The 17,090-nt window shown below is 56.3% G+C and overlaps 1 protein-coding gene across 2 annotated transcripts; it reads right to left on the reverse strand.

The window, feature by feature from the left end:
- Positions 1–800: 800 nt before the first annotated feature.
- NR2C2AP (nuclear receptor 2C2 associated protein) lies at positions 801–8,887 on the reverse strand. Of its 2 annotated transcripts, none has more exons than XM_089775017.1 (6): positions 8,627–8,887; positions 6,706–6,838; positions 4,676–4,766; positions 3,848–3,953; positions 2,359–2,427; positions 801–1,087 (listed from the first exon to the last, which is right to left on the reverse strand). In XM_089775017.1, exons 2-6 carry the CDS (start codon positions 6,744–6,746, stop codon positions 972–974), a joined length of 423 nt encoding a protein of 140 aa, XP_089631143.1. In that variant the 5' UTR covers positions 6,747–6,838; positions 8,627–8,887; the 3' UTR covers positions 801–971. The 2 variants fall into 2 exon arrangements, with proteins under 2 accessions (XP_089631143.1, XP_089631142.1); XM_089775016.1 differs by having other exon boundaries at positions 6,706–6,925.
- Positions 8,888–17,090: the final 8,203 nt, after the last annotated feature.

Here is a 17,090-nt window from a genome sequence, read left to right on the forward strand (position 1 = left end):
TCCACACTTGCTCTGGTGCACAGAACACATGTATTATGCACACAGCTGGAAAAACTTAAGAGGGAAGAGTGCAGCCTTCTCCAACGCCCCTCCCCCCCAGGCCCCGGTTATTGGAGTGGCTTGGGAGAGGGCAGGTGTGTGCCCAGCAGGCTAATTCTATCCCTCTGAGCTCGGGGGAGGGGGGCCGGGAAGCAGGTGGGGGGAGGGTAAGTGTCATTAGCTGCTATTGTCCGTGGGTGCAGGCTCCCCACTGTCCCCTCTTCAGCTGCAGCCGATGAGGCCAAAGGCAATTTAAATCCGTAAGCCGGCTTGCCAGGGCAACTCAGCGCTCACCTTCCCCGAGAAAGGGCGGGGTGGAATTCTCACGCCCGACAAGGGTCTGAAATTGACCAGGCCGCAGCCGCTACGGCTGGGGGAACAGACGCTCCACAGCATCACTCGTGATCTTTGGAGCTGCCACCTCCGTGACCCCACTGGCCGGGCAGAACAGGGCTGAGCTGGGGGGAAGGAGGCATTTCAAGTTCAGTCTGGGGTTTGTTTAAATGCTTCCTGCCTTACGGACCACGCTGGAGGTGGGGTGAGTGGTTGTGTAGAGATTATTCAGCCACTAAATTGGAGCCTCACCACGTGACAAGCCACTAGCTCATGGCATGTGATCTGTCCCACTCTGGCCTGCACTCAGCCCCTGGGCACCCCGGTCTGCTCCCAGGGGTTTGAGATCACTGCTGTGAAGCTGCAGGTAACCAGCAATGGGCTGGATGGGAGGGGGCCAGGGTCCCAGCTTTGTATTACTGCCCAAGGCTATTTTCTGCCTGGTTTACTGCCGCGTGGTTACATTTCGACTGCAGAACAAGTCTGGCATCTCCCCTTCCAAGAGGGGCTGTCTGCCAAACATGCCGCCTTGTGCCAGCTCATGCCACCAGGCTGGGCAATCAGACCCCACCACTCGGCTTGGCCATTTCGGGCCCCGGTTACAGCTTCTCCCCCAGGACGCCGAGGCGATACACGACGACCCTCCCGAAGAAATCCGTGCTGTTCTCAAAGGTGATTTTCAGCTTATCCAGCGTCGCTTCTTCGGTCCTGAAGCTGTGGAGGGAGCAGTAAAGGACAACACCAGGGACACATGACACAGTAGCGAGAGAGTCACCCAGCACAGCCCCATCCATGCAGGAGGTGAGCTAAGACACGTGCTACCTCCTCAGCAAAACTAGGGTTCCTCTCACCCCCCACTCTGCCAGCTTCCCTGGTACCTGCCCGCAAACAAAGTGCAAAAATTCCACCCAGCAACTGTTCACCCAGATGTAAGGCCCCCTGCTCCCTTTCAATGGGACCAGACCCTGTCAGTGAGCATTAGGGATGTGAAATCCTGTTTAACCCTAGAACTGGAAGGGACCTCGAGAGGTCGTCAAGTCCAGTCCCCCGCACTCTCAGCAGGACCAAGCACCGTCTAGATCATCCCTGACAGGTGTCTGTGCAACCTCTCTTCAATCTCTCCAGAGATGGAGATTCCACAACCTCCCCAAGCAATTTATTCCAGTGCTTCACCGCCCAGACAGGTAGGAAGTTTTTCCTGATGTTCAACCTAAGCCTCCCTTGCTGCAATTCAAGCCCATTGCTTCTCGTCCTGTCCTCAGAGGCCAAGGAGAACAATTTTTCTCCCTCCTCCTTGTGACACCCTTTTAGATACTGGAAAACCGCTCTCCTGTCCCCTCTCAGTCTTCTCTTTTCCAAACTAAACAAGCCCAAATTCTTTCAGTCTTCCCTCCCAGCTCACATCTTCTAGACCTTTCATCATTTGTGTTGCTCTTCTCTGGACCTGCTCCAATTTCTCCACATCTTTCCTGAAATGTGGTACCTAGAACTGGACACAACACTCCAACTGAGGTCCATTAATGGGTTAATTGATTAAACTTTATGTTAACGGATTAAGGGGCGGGGGGTGGAGCAGCACCCCCTCGCTTGGACAGGGGCTGTTTTGGCTGGGTTAACCGGAACCAGGCTAACTGGTTAGCCATTCACATCCTTGAGACAACAGCTGCAGGGCTGCAGTGGTTTTCCATCACCAGCAGATTTAACAGGAAGATTTTGTTTGTTTGTTTTTTAAAAATCTGCTCTGGTGCAAGCTTGTATTAATTCAAGGACATCTTTGGGCCTGGGCTATCCAGTGCAGGTGATCACAGAGGTGCGGGCTGTGTGCTCTAGGGCAAAGCATTCTAACCTCACCCTCCAGGAACATGGCTCAGCATCCATATCGCACCCCTCGGCCGGGCTCGCCCAGGCTGGGTAAACTAATGAACCAACCACCCGGCTAGATAGGGCGATGAATGCTGGACACGTGCCAACGAGCGTGAAAGGATATCTGCAGGGCATGGATATCTTCAGGGTAGAACTCGGCTATCTTCACAAGTTCGTTACCTTTCCGGCAGCCTGAGGAGCAAAGGGAAAGGAGGAAAATATCTGCGTCGGGGAGGTTGCATAGTAAAATGAGGGTCTAATGCTGGGAACCGTGTGTCCAACAGTCTTCAGCAAGGTTGAAAAATCCCACCCCTCCGACTTTAGTGCAGGATAGGGATGTAGAATTCCCGTTCAAAGTGCCAACTGGTTACGCACTAGGTTTAAATGGTTAACCGGCCTGCCGCTGGGAGCCGGTTAACCGGTTACTGGTAAGCATCACACAGCCAGGTTAACCAGTTACCCGTTTAGTACAGGACTGGTGCTCAAGCCGAGAATTAGGTCTCTTTCCTAGTTCTCCCCCCGCACTGTAGGGATGTGAAAGTGTAACGGTGTACCCGGTTAACCAATGAGCCTGGGTTCATCAGTTAACCTACATGGTTACACGGAGGCGCCTGGTAGGGGCAGGGAGCCGGCTGAAAAGCTGGCTCCCCACACACGCCGGCTCCCAGGGAGTACACGTGGAACTGCTGAAAATATCACATTTGCTTAATGAAACACGTTTTACATCCCTACCGCACTGTAAAGACTTAAATCTGTCCAGCCCTCAGCCCTGTAGCCTACACGAGCCACCTCCTCTCTCTGCGCTTCAGTTTCCCTAGTTATAAAACAGGATTCAGCCGAGGCCCTATGACGTCCAGCTGGACCAAAGTTCTCCCACATCGCTATACTGCAGCCTTCTTCTGCAAAAGCTTATGCAAATGAAGCATGGAGTAGAATATCGCCACGTTTTATTTGCATAATTAATTTTAGGGGCCATTTTTGCTCAAACACACCCTCTTGTGCAAGAGTCCTTCTTCCTGAAAAAAAAAAAGTGAGGAAGAACGTTTCTTGCACAAGAGGGGAGTTTTGCACAAAAGGAGCCGTCTACACAGCCCCTTTGCGCGCCAAAGCCTCTTGCGCACAAAAAGGCTGCTAATTAATTATGCAAATGAAGCGCGGAGATATTCTACTTCGCGCTTCATTTGCGCAACCTTTTGCGGAAGAAGGCTGCAGTATAGACATAGCCCAGCTGTCCGGGGAAAGCCAAAGATTTACGCTGAATTAAATACAGCTGAGATGGAAATATCTAGCTCAGTGCAACCTTCTGGACACACTGCCCGGTGCTGCCACACATCCAGAGCTGCAGAAATTAACAGGCCGTGCTGGAGCTTTTGATCCAGTGGCCTGGCTCTCCAGCAAGGCGGTTTCCCATGAAAGGTGCTGGAGAACTGCAAAGTGCTCTTATTAAGAGCAGACACCACTGCGTCAGCCCCAGATCTCTCTCTGGATTAGTTCTTGCCTCCGTTCAGCTGGCATGTCCCCAGCCGGCCTCGATCCTGAAAGAGGAGTGGCCCTGGCACAGAGATGAACGAACGGCACCGAGCGCCGGTCCCCGGCTGCGGAGGCTCTTTACCTTCTAGCGTACACAGCTGACTCGCAAAGCCACCCTGGAACTGAAGCTGGATTTGGGAAACCTTGACCGTCTGCGGGAATTCCAGCGTCACCCACTGGGAGGAGCCCTGCAGCCAGGAAGGAAACGGGAGCGAACCGTTACAGTCAGCTTTCACGCCGCCCGCTGCACCCAGCAGGGGGCGGAGTCGGCAGGGATCCTTGTAAGGCGCATCAAGGTGGGCGCGAACACTCCTGGGTGGCGGGTCATGTAGACAAGGGGAGGTGTTGCCTTCCCAGGACTGCCTATGTGTCCTGGCTGCTGGGAAGGTTGGGACCGCGGTGTGGCAGCCCTGCTTCCCCGGCCGCTGGTGAGGGTTAGTGCCGGGGCCACAGCACGGCAGCCCCACCCCTCCAGGAAGGATCAGGCTGGGGGTGGGCGTGGCTTGGCTCCAGGGGCGGGGCTTTGAGAGAAGGGGCGGGGCTTTGAGAGAAGGGGCGGGGCTGGGGCTTGCCTTCCGTAGCTGGGCCTTCACCCGTCACCCCTGTGAGCACTAGCTAAAGCGTGGTTAGCCAAGGCTGCGGGTTGCTGGAGACGTGGCAGGACAGACCACGGGGACCGTGCAGTGCTTGGTACACGCACGGTGGTAGCGGCCAACGAGACAGGCACGGCCGCCATCCTGGGCTCAGCAATCAGCTCCCCCCGAAAGCTGGGCCGGTAGAGCCACATCCCCACCTCTCTGACGGGAGGCTTACTCCAGCAGGGTGGCCGTGCCCCCCGGGGTGAGCCGCTGGTCCATTTCCCAGAGCTGCCCCGACAGGGCGAGCCAAGGGGGCCGTCCGTGCAGCTCACCTGGTCCGAGTTCCAGCAGGTCTCCTCGCTCCCGTCGAACAGGTGCTTCTTCCCAAACTGCTTCGCGTCCCGGTTGAGCACAGAGCTCACTCTGCAGAGACACAAACCGGAGTCGCAAGGGCTGGTGCTCGGACGCCCAGTACCCAGAATGCCCCATTCCCACGCCAAGCCCTGGTATAGAATCATAGAACACTAGACCTGGAAGGGGCTGCCAGAGGGCATCAAGTCCAGTCCCCTAGATCAGGGCTACTCAACACGAGGCCCATGGGCCGTTTGGGTTTCCACAGGGTTCAACGCGCAGCCCACGGGTGGGAGCCAAACCAAAAAAGCAGCCAATAGAATGGTCTTCTGCTGAGATGCGCTTTAGTAGCTAAATTCCCGGACTGTCATTGCTCATTAAACGTGTGTCCTATAGGTGGAAATCGGGTAGATATCGCATTTTATTAATATCGGCAGAACTGACTTCAATGGGGCCTGTGTGCTGTGTCGTCTTGCCTTAATCTTTGTATTTGTGCCCGTCAGCGTGAAAGAAGCGATTTGTACATATATGCAACCACACTTAAGTTGCGGCTCTCGGCATGTGCTGTGAGTATCATTGTGGCCCCTGGGGCTTGCAGAGTTGAGTAGCCCTGATCTAGATCAACCCTGAGAGATGTCTAGCCAACCTGCTCTTCAGTCTCTCCAGAGATGGAGATTCCACAACCTCCCTGGGCAATTTATCCAAGTGCTTCACCACCCTGACAGTTGGGAAGGGTTTCCTAATGTCCATCCTAAACCTCCCTTGCTGCAGTTTAAGCCCATTGCTTCTCGTCCTGTCCTCAGAGGCCAAGGAGAACAAATTTTCTCCCTCCTCCTCGTAACACCCTTTTAGGTCCTTGAAAACTGCTCTCCTGTCTCTTCTCAGTCTTCTTTTTTCCAAACTAAACAAGCCCAGTTCTTTCAGCCTTCCCTCCTAGCTCATGTTTTCTAGACCTTTTGTGTTGCTCTTCTCTGGCCCCTCTCCAATTTCTCCCCATCTTCCCTGAAATGTGGGGCCCAGAACTGGACACAACACTCCAGCTGGGGCCTAATCAGCTCAGAGTAGAGCGGAAGAATGACTTCTCCTGTCTTGCTCACAACACTCTGGTTAATGCAGCCCAGGCTCCTGTTTGCTTGTTATGCAACCGTGTCGCACTATTGACTCCTATTTAGCTTGTGGTCCGCTCTGACCCTTAGACCCCTTTCTGCAGGGCTTCTTCAGTACTATCCGCAGACTCAAAGCCAGGCTTCTCAGGAGACCGTCTCTAACAGGCAGGAAACCTATTCTGGGTCAGGGGCTGCTGACCCACAGAAAAATCACCCAAGTGAAAAGCAAAAATTCCCCTCGCACACCAGAGCCTGGGGGGGCCCAGGCTACTATATTTTGTGGGCCTCCTATGCTCTGGGTTGGGCCAAAAATGCAGAGTTCAGTGTGTGGGAGAGGGCTGCTGGGAAGTGGACTTGGGGAGTGGGGTCGGGGCAGGAGGGAGGGTACAGGAGTGGGTTGGGGGTCTGGGAGGGTGCAGGAGCAGAGTGGGGTGCAGGATCTGCAGGGGGCCATAGGGTTTGAGTGCCAGCTCCCTGATGAGGGGGGAGCCCCGAGCCTCAGGGGCTGGATCCGGGCAAGCCAAGGGCCAGATTTGGCCCACGGGCCAGAAGCTCCTCACCCCTGGTCTATAACCACGGGGGCTGTGCCGAGGAGACCAGGGAGAACAAACCCATGTGGAAAAGGTGCCAACGGCCCAGCCTGGAGCCTGAAGTCCCTCCATGCAACAAAGACAGCAGCACAGCCTGCGCATAACACCCCCCCTCCGGAGCCCCTCCGGGAAGAGCGCAGGAGCCGTCTGCCTGCTCCCAAAGCCACTTGTCAGAGTCGGCAGATTCACGGGGCAGGAACGAGAGCTCAACTTCCAGCGGGTGGTGGGTTTTCCTTCCCCACTGTGACTCGTACCCCAAGGACAAGCTCACTGCCGCATGGAAAAATTCAGGGCAGCGGATCTCTGAAAACTCACCGGCTCACAGTCTCACTGCAGACCAAGGGTCCCATGGGCATTTCGCCGCTCAAATTGTTGCCCCTCTCCTGCAAGAGTAGCCTTCCAGCACGCTCCACTGATGAGGTTGGGTGCCAAAGCTCCCGGGTGCAGCCTGTGATGGAGGGGCGCCAGGTAAGGAGGCTGCCGCAGGGTAGTGGAACAGAGGGGAAAGAAGATCCGTTCTCCGCCTTGCTGTGTGCTGCAGAAAGATTAATGTCATAGAACACAGGATGCGGGAAACACTCCCCAGAATCAGTCGCAGAGATGCCAAGAGACAATGCCCAGCCCCACTCCACACGCTATCTACACACAAACACCGCCCAGCTATTTCCTCCAAGCTGAGCTGGGTTATTTTCATCCCTGTGTTCATTGAACTGACACACATGGAGGGAAAGATCTTTTCAATACTTCACTCTGCCCATTCCCAGTCTCTCACTCAATTGGCCCCTCTGGGCACCCATAGATTGTACACTAATCCTCCACTTTCCGGCTCAGTGCAAACTGGAAAATCTCATCTCCTAGCAGAGTCATTTGGAGAGATTCCCCAGGGGTTCATCATCAAGGATTTGGGTTTTATCCACGTAGGCAAAAAATAAAGGCCCCACAGGCCTTTTTAACATCCGGAGGCAGCAAGAAAGGCCCAGCCCACACACGCTATCCCCCTTCTTCCCGGGCATGGCATGTTGGGGGCTGCTTGAAAACATTTTTCAACACTTTCAAAACTAAAACCAACTTAGCAAGAATGCAGCGAGCGCCCAGCCCAACCCAGCAGGCCTGGGTGCAGAGGCAGGAAGAAGCGGGCAGGGTGACAGACAGCAGGACCCAGGGTCCAGCATGGCACCAGGTCCCAACTGGGAGAGGAGGGATTAAGAGCAGCATCTTCTCTGAAGTCTCTTCCCTCCTGCAGCTCCTGAGCCCTTCCCTGTAAAATCACTAGCAAGCCTAAGGCAGGGGTGAGGGGAGGGGGTGTAGCCAGGGAAGCAGGAACGCTGACAAGATCCGGGGGCAGCAGTAGAGGATCCGCTAAACATGGACCTTTCCGGAATCCTGGGTCCTGTTCTCATGCCCCCATTTCCTGGAGGACGTAGGGTTGGAGCCAGCGTTCCCCACGAGCTGGGCGCTTGGGCGGCCGCTCGGAAGAAATTCAAATGCCACCCAGCTGATTAGCAGAGTGCCCACAGCCTGGGTTTTGTTTGGATGGGTGGTGCACATGCCTCAGTGCACATAATCAAATTTGTTCCGCACAGGCATGGAAAAGATGAGGGGGAACATTGATTAGAACTCAAGCTATTTAGCGTCACATAGGGAAGGGGTAGGAGGGAATTGATCTCTGCCATTACCCCCTTGGGGAAGCAATATTCAATCACAGCTCTTCAGGCTAACAGGGAACCGCCAGACGCAAACCAAGAGCTGGCTACATTGCAGACCTTGGAGCGGTACCCCTGTAGGGCGAGCACTGGAAGGCCTCCAGTGTAGCCCCTTTATGGCATAACCACACCCCGACTATGCCTGCAGGGGTGCTTTTCTGGGGGGGGGGGGTGATTTTTCCACACCCCTACAAAAGGGCGGGTGTAGCCATGCCACAGACTGGAAATGGGGGGGGGGGGGGGGGGCGAATTAACCAGGGGAACAACTTCTCAAGGGGGGGGGCGGATTCTCCTCTTGCACGGGCAGATCCGCTGGGGAAGGGGGCGTTTGGGGAGATTCTGGGGCGCCAGGAGGAGCGGTCCCCAATGCCCCCCGCCCTTGGACTCTAGCCCCCTCCCCGTGCCTGGCCAGCGCTCAGAGTTTCTTGAAGGCTCCAAGGCAAAGTTGGAGGCCAGCAGAGCCCCCCCCCGCGGAGGGAACCCGAGAGAAGGGGGCGCCCCCCGGCCGCTGCCTGCAGCCCCCGCGGACCTACCCCGCCTGCTGGAGCTGGAAAGCGCGCTGCGCCCTCGCCGTGCGCCCCGGGCGGGCAGGCAAGCGGCCACCGGGGGAAGGCGCACGCTGGCCGGGCAGGGCTGGGCTCCGCTCAGGAAGCCCTGAACTGCTTCCTGGCGCTGCCGGGGCCTCTTAAAGAGACACGGCCCCGTACCGGAGCGGGAAGCCCCTTGGTCTCCTGCCTTCCCGCCGGGAGAGGGTGGCTCCCCCCGGGGTCCCAGAGCTAGTCTGGCCAGCAGAGGAGTCCCGACTCCTAGCCCCGCCACCACGCCCCCTGCGGGGGTCCTAGTGCGCACACCCCTGTTCTCACCACTAGGCAGCACTCCACTGTCAAGGCTAGCAAAGGAACCCAGGCATGCGGTCCTCACTCCTCCTATCTTGCCGGAGGGCGCGAGAGGGAAAGCGCCCAGGGGTCCTAGCTCACCACCCTCTGTGCCAGGCATTAGATGCCACTGCCCGGTCCTGATCACCCCTGAGCAAGCGTGGGACCGGGGCTTCCTTTGTCGTGGAAGAGGTGCCTGGACTCAAGTGATTGTGTTGGTATTCAGGACTGATAGACCCATAGAAACACAGAATCCCAGGGCTGGAAGAGACCTCCGGAGCCATCGAGTCCAGCCCCCCGCCCAAAGCAGGAGGAACCCAACTCAACCATCCCAGACAGGGCTTTGTCAAGCCGGGCCTTAAACACCTCTAGGGTCAGAGACTGACCCCCTCCCTAGGGAACCCGTCCCAGGGCTTCCCCACCCTCCTAGGGGACTAGCTTTTCCTCCTATCCAACCGAGACCTCCCCCACTGCAACGTGAGACCGTTGCTCCTTGTTCTGCCATCTGTCTCCATTGAGATCAGCCTCTCTCCAGCCTCTTTGGAACCCCCCTACAGGAAGTTGAAGGCTGCTACCAAATCCCCCCTCACTCTTCTCTTCTGCAGACTAAACAGACCCAAATCCCTCAGCCTCTCCTCGTAGCTCATGTGCTCCAGCCCCCGAATCATCTTTGTTGCCCTCCGCTGGACCCTCTCCAATGCGTCCACTTCCTTTCCGTAACGGGAGGCCCAGAACTGGCTGCAACACTCCAGATGTGGCCTCCCCAGAGCCGAATAAAGGGGAATCACTTCTCTAGATCTGCTGGAAATGCTCCTTCTAATGCACCCTAATATGCCATTAGCCTTCTTGGCTGCACCCCTCTGATGCTGTGAGCCAGAGGTGTGCGTCTGGGCTATGAATTGCCAATCCCAGAGGTGCCAGCCTAGGAGCTGCCAAGCATGGTGGCGCTGGGGCTAAGTCCTGGCAAATATGAACCCCTGCCTGGTTGCACATGAATCCTCTGGCAACCTCATTGTATGCCCCTATGAGAAAGCCATTAAAGGGAGTGGTCTCCAGCGGCTGGGAGGGCGGGGGGGCGTGGTGTCCGGACTCCTGGGTTCTGTGCCTGTCGCTGGGCTGGTGGGTGATCTGGTGCGTAGGGAAGAGGCTGGCCTCCCGCCCTCCTGACATCCAGTTCCTGGCTCATCCCCGTACCATGAGCTGTGAGCCTGCGGGAGCTTGCCCGGGCGTGGAGGTGTGACGACACACGGGTGGCTCTGGGTGCATGCAGGTGAAGGCGACTGTGAACCTACGGAAGAAGAACAGGAACGGAAGCAGTGAGACGGCTCCGGCGAGCCCCTGCATTTGCCCGGAGGCCCTGCCCTAGCCCTGGAGTGGAACAGCCAACCCCGCCCTGGCTGAACAAACCAGGGAAATGGGAACATTTTTGCTCCCAGCAGAACACGGGGGGGGGGGGGGTTCCCCAACCCATGTTTGCAATAGCGCCTGCAGATGCCGGACACAGCCAGACTGCTGGCGTATTAGCAGCTAGATTATCTTACCGGCACTTACCATTAAGCCAAGGGTGGGGAACTTACAGCCTGAGGGCTGGATGTGTCCCCCAGCTTGCCTGGATCTGGCCCCCGAGACTTAGGACCCCCCCCCCCAGCATTGGGGACCCAGCGCTGGTGTTCCAGCCCCTCCACCTCCTCCCTACAGGGCTGGAGCACACAAAATCTACTAGCCTGCCCCCCTGGGTGCTGCCCCGGGTGCCAATGTGCGCCTGGTTCCCGCCAGTGGGTGCCCTCCACCGGCTGAGCCCAGCGCCAGGGGTTCAATCCTGTCCCACGCAGCTGTGGCGTGATTACAGCCGCACACACCGACCGCCTGGGGAGAGCGACGGGCCCATTACATGCAGGGAAATTAGTCAGAGCAGAACAATCAGGGAAGGAATTAGACAAATTGCCAGTGATGAGCTGGAAATTGCTTGAGCATCATGATCACGGCCAATCAAGGACTGTCCCGGATCCTTCAGCAACCAGGTGAGACGTTTGCCGGGGGTTACACAGCCCTGGTCTACATTAGGGCTTTATTTCGCAATCACCCCCCTGAGGTCGAGTTAATAAGCGGAGCCGCCACACAGCTGAGGCCGTTATTTCGAAATTTGGATGCCTGCTTTCCTCGAGGAATACCACTCCTTTGGAAAGAGTCATTTCGAAGTAGCGCGAGTGTGGACGCTCCAGTGCCGCTTCTTCCAAACAACGACTCCGCAGAGTCATTCAACCCCCATACTCCCCAGGGCAGTATTTCTTAAACTTTTTAAGACTGAGGAACACCAAATAATCATTTTTTTATGAGGAACACCAAGGATTTTTGGTTGAGAGAAAAAAAAAACTGTCGGGGGGAGTGGGGAAGGGTCGGAGGAAAGTTATTGAGAAAAAAAAGGTTGCCTGTCTCTTTAAGGACGGCCATTTTGAATTCTGTTGTTCTCCGTGGCACACCGGTGTGCCACGGAATACAGTTTAAGAACCACTGCCCCAGGGTCTCCAGGTCCGAGGTCATGTGTCCACATTAAGGGAGCCTGCCTTGGATTCATTTTGAGGCTTCCCTGGCATGTGGACACGCTTGTCTGATTTTATAAAATCGGGTGTGATTCAATCGAATGGAGTTCTTTCGAAATCGTTTCTTAGTGGAGACAGGCCCTTAGTGTCGCCAACACAGCCTTTCATTTGGCGGTCTGCCTCCTCTTGCCACCCGCAACACTGTCAGGATGGGAACCTCCACACCAGGGCCCAATTACGAAGGCCAGCGGAATGAGGAGGAGAAGGAAGTATCCTTCCGAGAGGATAACAGCCTACTACTGGGAGCAGTGACTAGAGGTTTTTCCCTGTTTTTAGCACTGAGGGTCCTGGGTTGGGTCCCTGCCGATGACTTGTCGCTGCGGGGCATTGCGTGGGGAAACTCATAGACTCATAGACTTTAAGGTCAGAAGGGACCATTATGATCATCTAGTCTGACCCCCTGCACAGTGCAGGCCACAGAATCTTGCCCACCCCTCTTAGAATAATCCTCTCACCTATGTCTCAGATATTGAAGCCTTCAAATACTTTGAAGGCCCCAACATGCAGAAAGTCCTTCAGCTGTGATCTGTGCCCAATGCTACAGAGGAAGGCGAAAAACCCCCAGGGCCTCTGCCAATCTACCCTGAAGGAAAATTCCTTCCTGACCCCAAATATGGCGATCAGCTAACCCCTGAGCATGTGGGCAAGACTCACCAGCCAGACACCCAGAAAGTTCCCTATAGCAACTCCTATCATCCCTCCATTGACCTATTTCCAACTGATAATGAATGGTCAATTAGTTACCAAGATCATGTTATTTCATCCAACCATCCCCTTATCATAGAATCATAGAACTGGAAGAGACCTCAGAAGGTCATCAAGTCCAGCCCCCCGCTCTAGGCAGGACCAATCCCATCTAAATCAACCTGGCCAGGGCTTTGTCAAGCTGAGACTTAAACATCTCTAGGGATGGAGACTCCACTACTTCCCTAGGTAACCCATTCCAATGCTTCACTACCCTCCTAGTGAAATAGTTTTTCCTAATATCCAACCTGGACCTCTCGCACCACAACTTGAGACCATTGCTCCTTGTTCTGCATCTGTCACTACTGAGAACAGCCTCTCTCCATCCTCTTTGGAACCTCCCTTCAGGAAGTTGAAGGCTGCTATTAAGTCCCCCCTCACTCTTCGCTTCTGCAGACTAAACAGACCCAAGTCCCTCAGCCTCTCCTCGTAGGTCATATGCTCCAGCCCCCTCATCATTTTGGTTGCCCTCCGCTGGACCCTCTCCAATGCGTCCGCATCCTTTTTGTAGTGGGGGGCCCAGAACTGGACACAATACTCCAGATGTGGCCTCACCAAAGCCGAATAAAGGGGAATAATGACATCTCTGGATCTGCTGGCAATGCTCCTCTTAATGCAACCTAATATGCCATTAGCCTTCTTGGCTACCAGGGCGCCCTGTTGACTCATATCTAGCTTCTCATCCACTGTAACCCCCAGGTCCTTTTCTGCAGAACTAGCTCTGCACCCACTAAGAAAGCCCCAATGACAAAACACACTTCCCTCAAGAGTCCTGTATCTGCTTCTCCTTCACCTGGAGAACGCCCTCTCAAAACTCCCTGTTAGCAATCACCGGTTCGCAAGCTCCTTGGTCGCTTGCCCCCTGCCTTATAAAGCCCCCCTACCAAGGCTCAGCCAATCAGCAGAGGCTTCTAGAATTCAAACTTTAATTAGAAGCCAACAGTTTCCACCTGCCAATCACAGCCCCTACCAATCACAGCACAAACTCTATCAAGGGGAGGGGCAAAGGAAAAAAAAACCTCACTCTCAAACACAGGGGAAAATAAATAAAACAAACAAACAAAAAAGAACACACACAACCCTCACTCACAAACACAAGCTCAGCACACAGCAAGAAAGCCCCAAGCACAACACCCACTTCTCCCAAGACTCCTGTATCTACTTCTCTACCTGGAGAACTCCCCCTCTAAAGCCTCACTCAAACAGGGGGGGAGGAAGGAAAGGAAAAAAACACACACACACACACACACACACACCAAACAAACACAAGCTCTGCACCCTCCTCTTGATTTAAGTATCCTACATGCAGAAACTTCTTGGTACTGTCACGGCACGTCGGGGGGTCCCCGACCCTGCACCCCCACCCGCAGCCAGACGGTAGAACCGAAGGTTTTATTGGTTCACAGGGATCCAGCCTAACACAGATCGATGTTAGCACAGACCCCGAAAACAGGCAGCATTATTCCTCTGGGGGGGGGGGGAGGGGTTTGACAGATCCTTCACCCCCTTTTCCTGCTCCAAGCCTCCTCACTCATCCTAGCCCAGCCCCGACTCTTCTCACCGGCTTTACCCCCCACCCTGGAGCTGCCCTGCCTCTCCTGTCTCCCTTTCCGGCCAGCGGTTGTGATCTCCTGTCTGGCCCCACTACACATCTGGAGTGAGTCGTCAGGAATCACACACAACACAATACAGCAAAGAGGGAACACAGGAGTACAAAAGCAGACAGCACCCGCACTATGCAGGGCCGGCTCCAGGCACCAGCAAATCAAGCCCATGCTTTGCAGGTAAGCAGCCACCCCCGGCAATGCCCGGCCCCGCCCCGTCGATTTTAAAGGAGCTCAGCTCTGGCTGCATGTCCCCGAGAGCTGGCTGCAGAGCGCGGTGCGGCCAGGCTCTGCCCCGTCCCGCCGGCTCCAGTCCTGCCACCGTCCCAGCCCCCTTCGCCGGTGAGAGACCGCTCCCTGCTGGCCACCTGGCTCGCTGCGCCCCACACCATGTTCCCCTGCACCCCGGTCCCCCTGCTCTCCCTGTTCCCTGCGACTCTCTGGCTCTGTGCCACCCTTGCACCCTGCTCCCCCCGATCCCTGCGCACCTCTGGCTCTGTGCCACCCGTTCCCTGCACTGCCCCTGCACCCCGGTCCCCGCGTCCCTCTGGCTCTGTGCCCCCTCTGTGCCCCACAGCCCCTTTTCCCTGCGCCCCTCTGGGTCTGTGCTCCCCATTGCCCGCACTGCCCCTGTACTCCATCCCTCTGCCCCTCCCATTCCCCGTGTCCCATTCCCCATGCCTCCCCTGCACCCCGTACCCTGCTCCCCCTGAGCCCCTCTGGCTCTGTGCCTCCCGTTCTTCGTGCCACCCCTGTACCCCCCACACTGTTCCCCACACCCCTCTGGCTCTGCGCACCCCAGTCCCCCTGCTTTCCCCGGTCCCTGTGCCCCTCTGGCTCTGCGCCTGCTATTCCCCACGGTGAAACCTGATCCCCCTGTGCCCCATTTCCCCTCTGGCTCTGCGCTGTCCCTGCACCCTGCTCCCCCTGTGAGTCAGGAGTGAGGGGTGCTTGTCCACAGGGAGGGGCTGGATAGGGCACGGAAAAGGCTGTTGTGACCCAGCAGCAAGTGAACAGGAAGGGGGAGTTTTCTTGAAGCGCCTTTGCCTTTATGGAAAAGAAATCATTAAAATGAGATTTGCTATTTATAGGGCTAAAATGCTGGGACAAAAAATAAAATGAAAAAAAAAAACCCCTATTGCAAAGAGCAAGCATGTGTAAAAGCCACCAAAAAATGGGGAGGGGGACAAAATATTTTTTGCTTGGGGAGGCAAACAACCTATGTCACAGGTACCAAGATGCATGTCACCTCTCTCACACAGAGCAGCAGTCCAGGCTCTCAGCATGAGACATTAATCTCATAGAGCTCTAAGGGACCTTGAGTCCAGTCCCCTGCCCTCACAGTAAGACCAAGCACCATCCCTGCCAGATTTGCTCTAGATCTTTAAATGGCCCCAGTGAGGATTGAACTCACAACCCTGGGTTTAGGAGGTCAATGCACAAACCACCAAGCTATTCCTCCCCCCCTAGTCCCAAATCAGTGAAGTCTAGGCCCAGATCATCTGGGTTGGGCGCAGGCTGGGGCTGGGCAGTAGGGGGCGCTGGTGGCCCACCAGCAGGCCAGGTAATTGCAGCTGCCCCTTTTCTGCATCTCAGCGAACAAAAGCGCAGCCGTGTCTCCCTAGGAGGCAGCACCTGCATTGGCCCCCGTTCCTTGCTGCACGTTAGTGAAGTGGGCCTGGCTGGGGCAGAGCAGCCAGCGGTGGCGGAGAAGCGGGGACCAGCTGTGAAAGAGAGAAATCGCTCTCCCCCTCCCCCCGAACAGGCATCAGCCGCCGTCTAAAATTAACTTTCCCCGGCATATGGCGCATTCTGGCGCCTCCGATTTACCTGCAGCTTTGCAGAGGCACCCTCGGAATCCAATGAGTCATTTCCAAGCGCTTGACTGCCAGGCTCCAGAACCTCCCCCGCTGGAGCCAAGCTCTCCAGAAGGAAATCGCACCCAAACGCATTCTCCGCCACGCTCCCCGGCCCCCCCCATTTCTGTCCATCGCTCTGTCTGGGGGAGTCGCGCACTGAGCCGGCCTGCCAGGCTGGAAAGCCAAAAGGCAGTCCCTCCCACTACCCCCTGCGCTGTAACCAGCCTTCACCCAAAATCTTCCACGGGGCATGATCCGTGCCAATTCACCCTGGCCAAAGCTGAGCTCAGGACTTGGTGTCTGAGCATTCTCCCTTGGGCCCCCCAATGACGTGAGTGGAGTCACCCCCTCCCCGCACACGTGTCTACATCCGTGTGCATGTACATGGCACCTCACACTGGGCTTGGGGAAACCGAGGCCTCCCTGCTCTGGGGCCACTCTTAAAAATCACAAGCTCTGCCCAAGCCACATCACAGCCGCCCTCTTCGCTCCAGATCTACCCTACCAGCCAGGCGTGGCCCGTGGGGGGTCATGAGGGCCTGGGGCCTGCCGGGTTGGAATGTGGAGCTGGAGACCTGCATCCGTTTGGGACTCCCCCCCACCCCCCACTTTGTAATGGCTCCTTCGCTAACCCCTAGGCCATCCTTCCTTTTGACCGTCGCTCTTTTCCTTGTAGCTTTGCTGCCCTGGTCAAACGGGGGCCAGCCATATAGGGGAGCAGGGAGGGAGGGGTTTTAGAGACCAGCACATGAAGGCAGGTTGCTAATGCAACCGGACAAGCAGGGAGCCTAGATTTGACTGGCTTCTGGGGGCAAACAGGCTCCTAGCAGGCTCAGCCTTCTTCCTACCCCTAGCTCCCAGCCTCCCCTGCACTGGGAGGAGTTCTTTCTCTTGATTTCCCCGCCCCGCCTCCCGGTGATCGACTCCAATGTCTCAGTGCTCCGGCACTGATTTGTCCCTGCACACGATACATCACTGCAGCCAAGCATGAGATGGGGGGCTGGGACTGGAGCCTCTATCCCAAGTCAGGGGCCGTGCACCCCTAGCGGCGGCAGCCCTCGGTCGGGGGACTGGCTAGGATTGCCGGCTTTGGTTGGCCGAGCCCCTAGGACCAATGCTGAGTCGTTACAGGGTTAGAATGGCTTTCGCTCCCAAAGGGCTGGTCAGTTGCATAGTCTGGCAGGCCTGGTCCCCACCGCCCGCCACTGGGCTGAGCAAAAGAGCAGCTCAGGGCTGAAAAAGAAAACTAGGGTTGGAAAGAGACCACAGGAGGCCACTGAACCCAAAGCCAGACCGACCTCAACTCAATCCTCCC

The sequence above is a fragment of the Pelodiscus sinensis genome, chromosome 32, assembly GCF_052426305.1.
Source record: "Pelodiscus sinensis isolate ZL-2025 chromosome 32, ASM5242630v1, whole genome shotgun sequence".
In the NCBI taxonomy this organism is placed as follows: Eukaryota; Metazoa; Chordata; order Testudines; family Trionychidae; genus Pelodiscus; species Pelodiscus sinensis.

What these genes read in the sequence shown, in the direction of transcription:
- NR2C2AP (XM_089775017.1), bottom strand. Translation starts at nt 6,746, where the DNA reads ATGCCCATGGGACCCTTGGTCTGCAGTGAGACTGTGAGCCG. An exon ending in TGCAGTGAGACTGTGAGCCG is followed by an intron (nt 4,767 to 6,705) that starts GTGAGTTTTCAG and finishes GTGTCTCTGCAG; the next exon opens with AGTGAGCTCTGTGCTCAACC. An exon ending in AGATATCCATGCCCTGCAGA is followed by an intron (nt 1,088 to 2,358) that starts TATCCTTTCACG and finishes GCTCCCTCCACA; the next exon opens with GCTTCAGGACCGAAGAAGCG.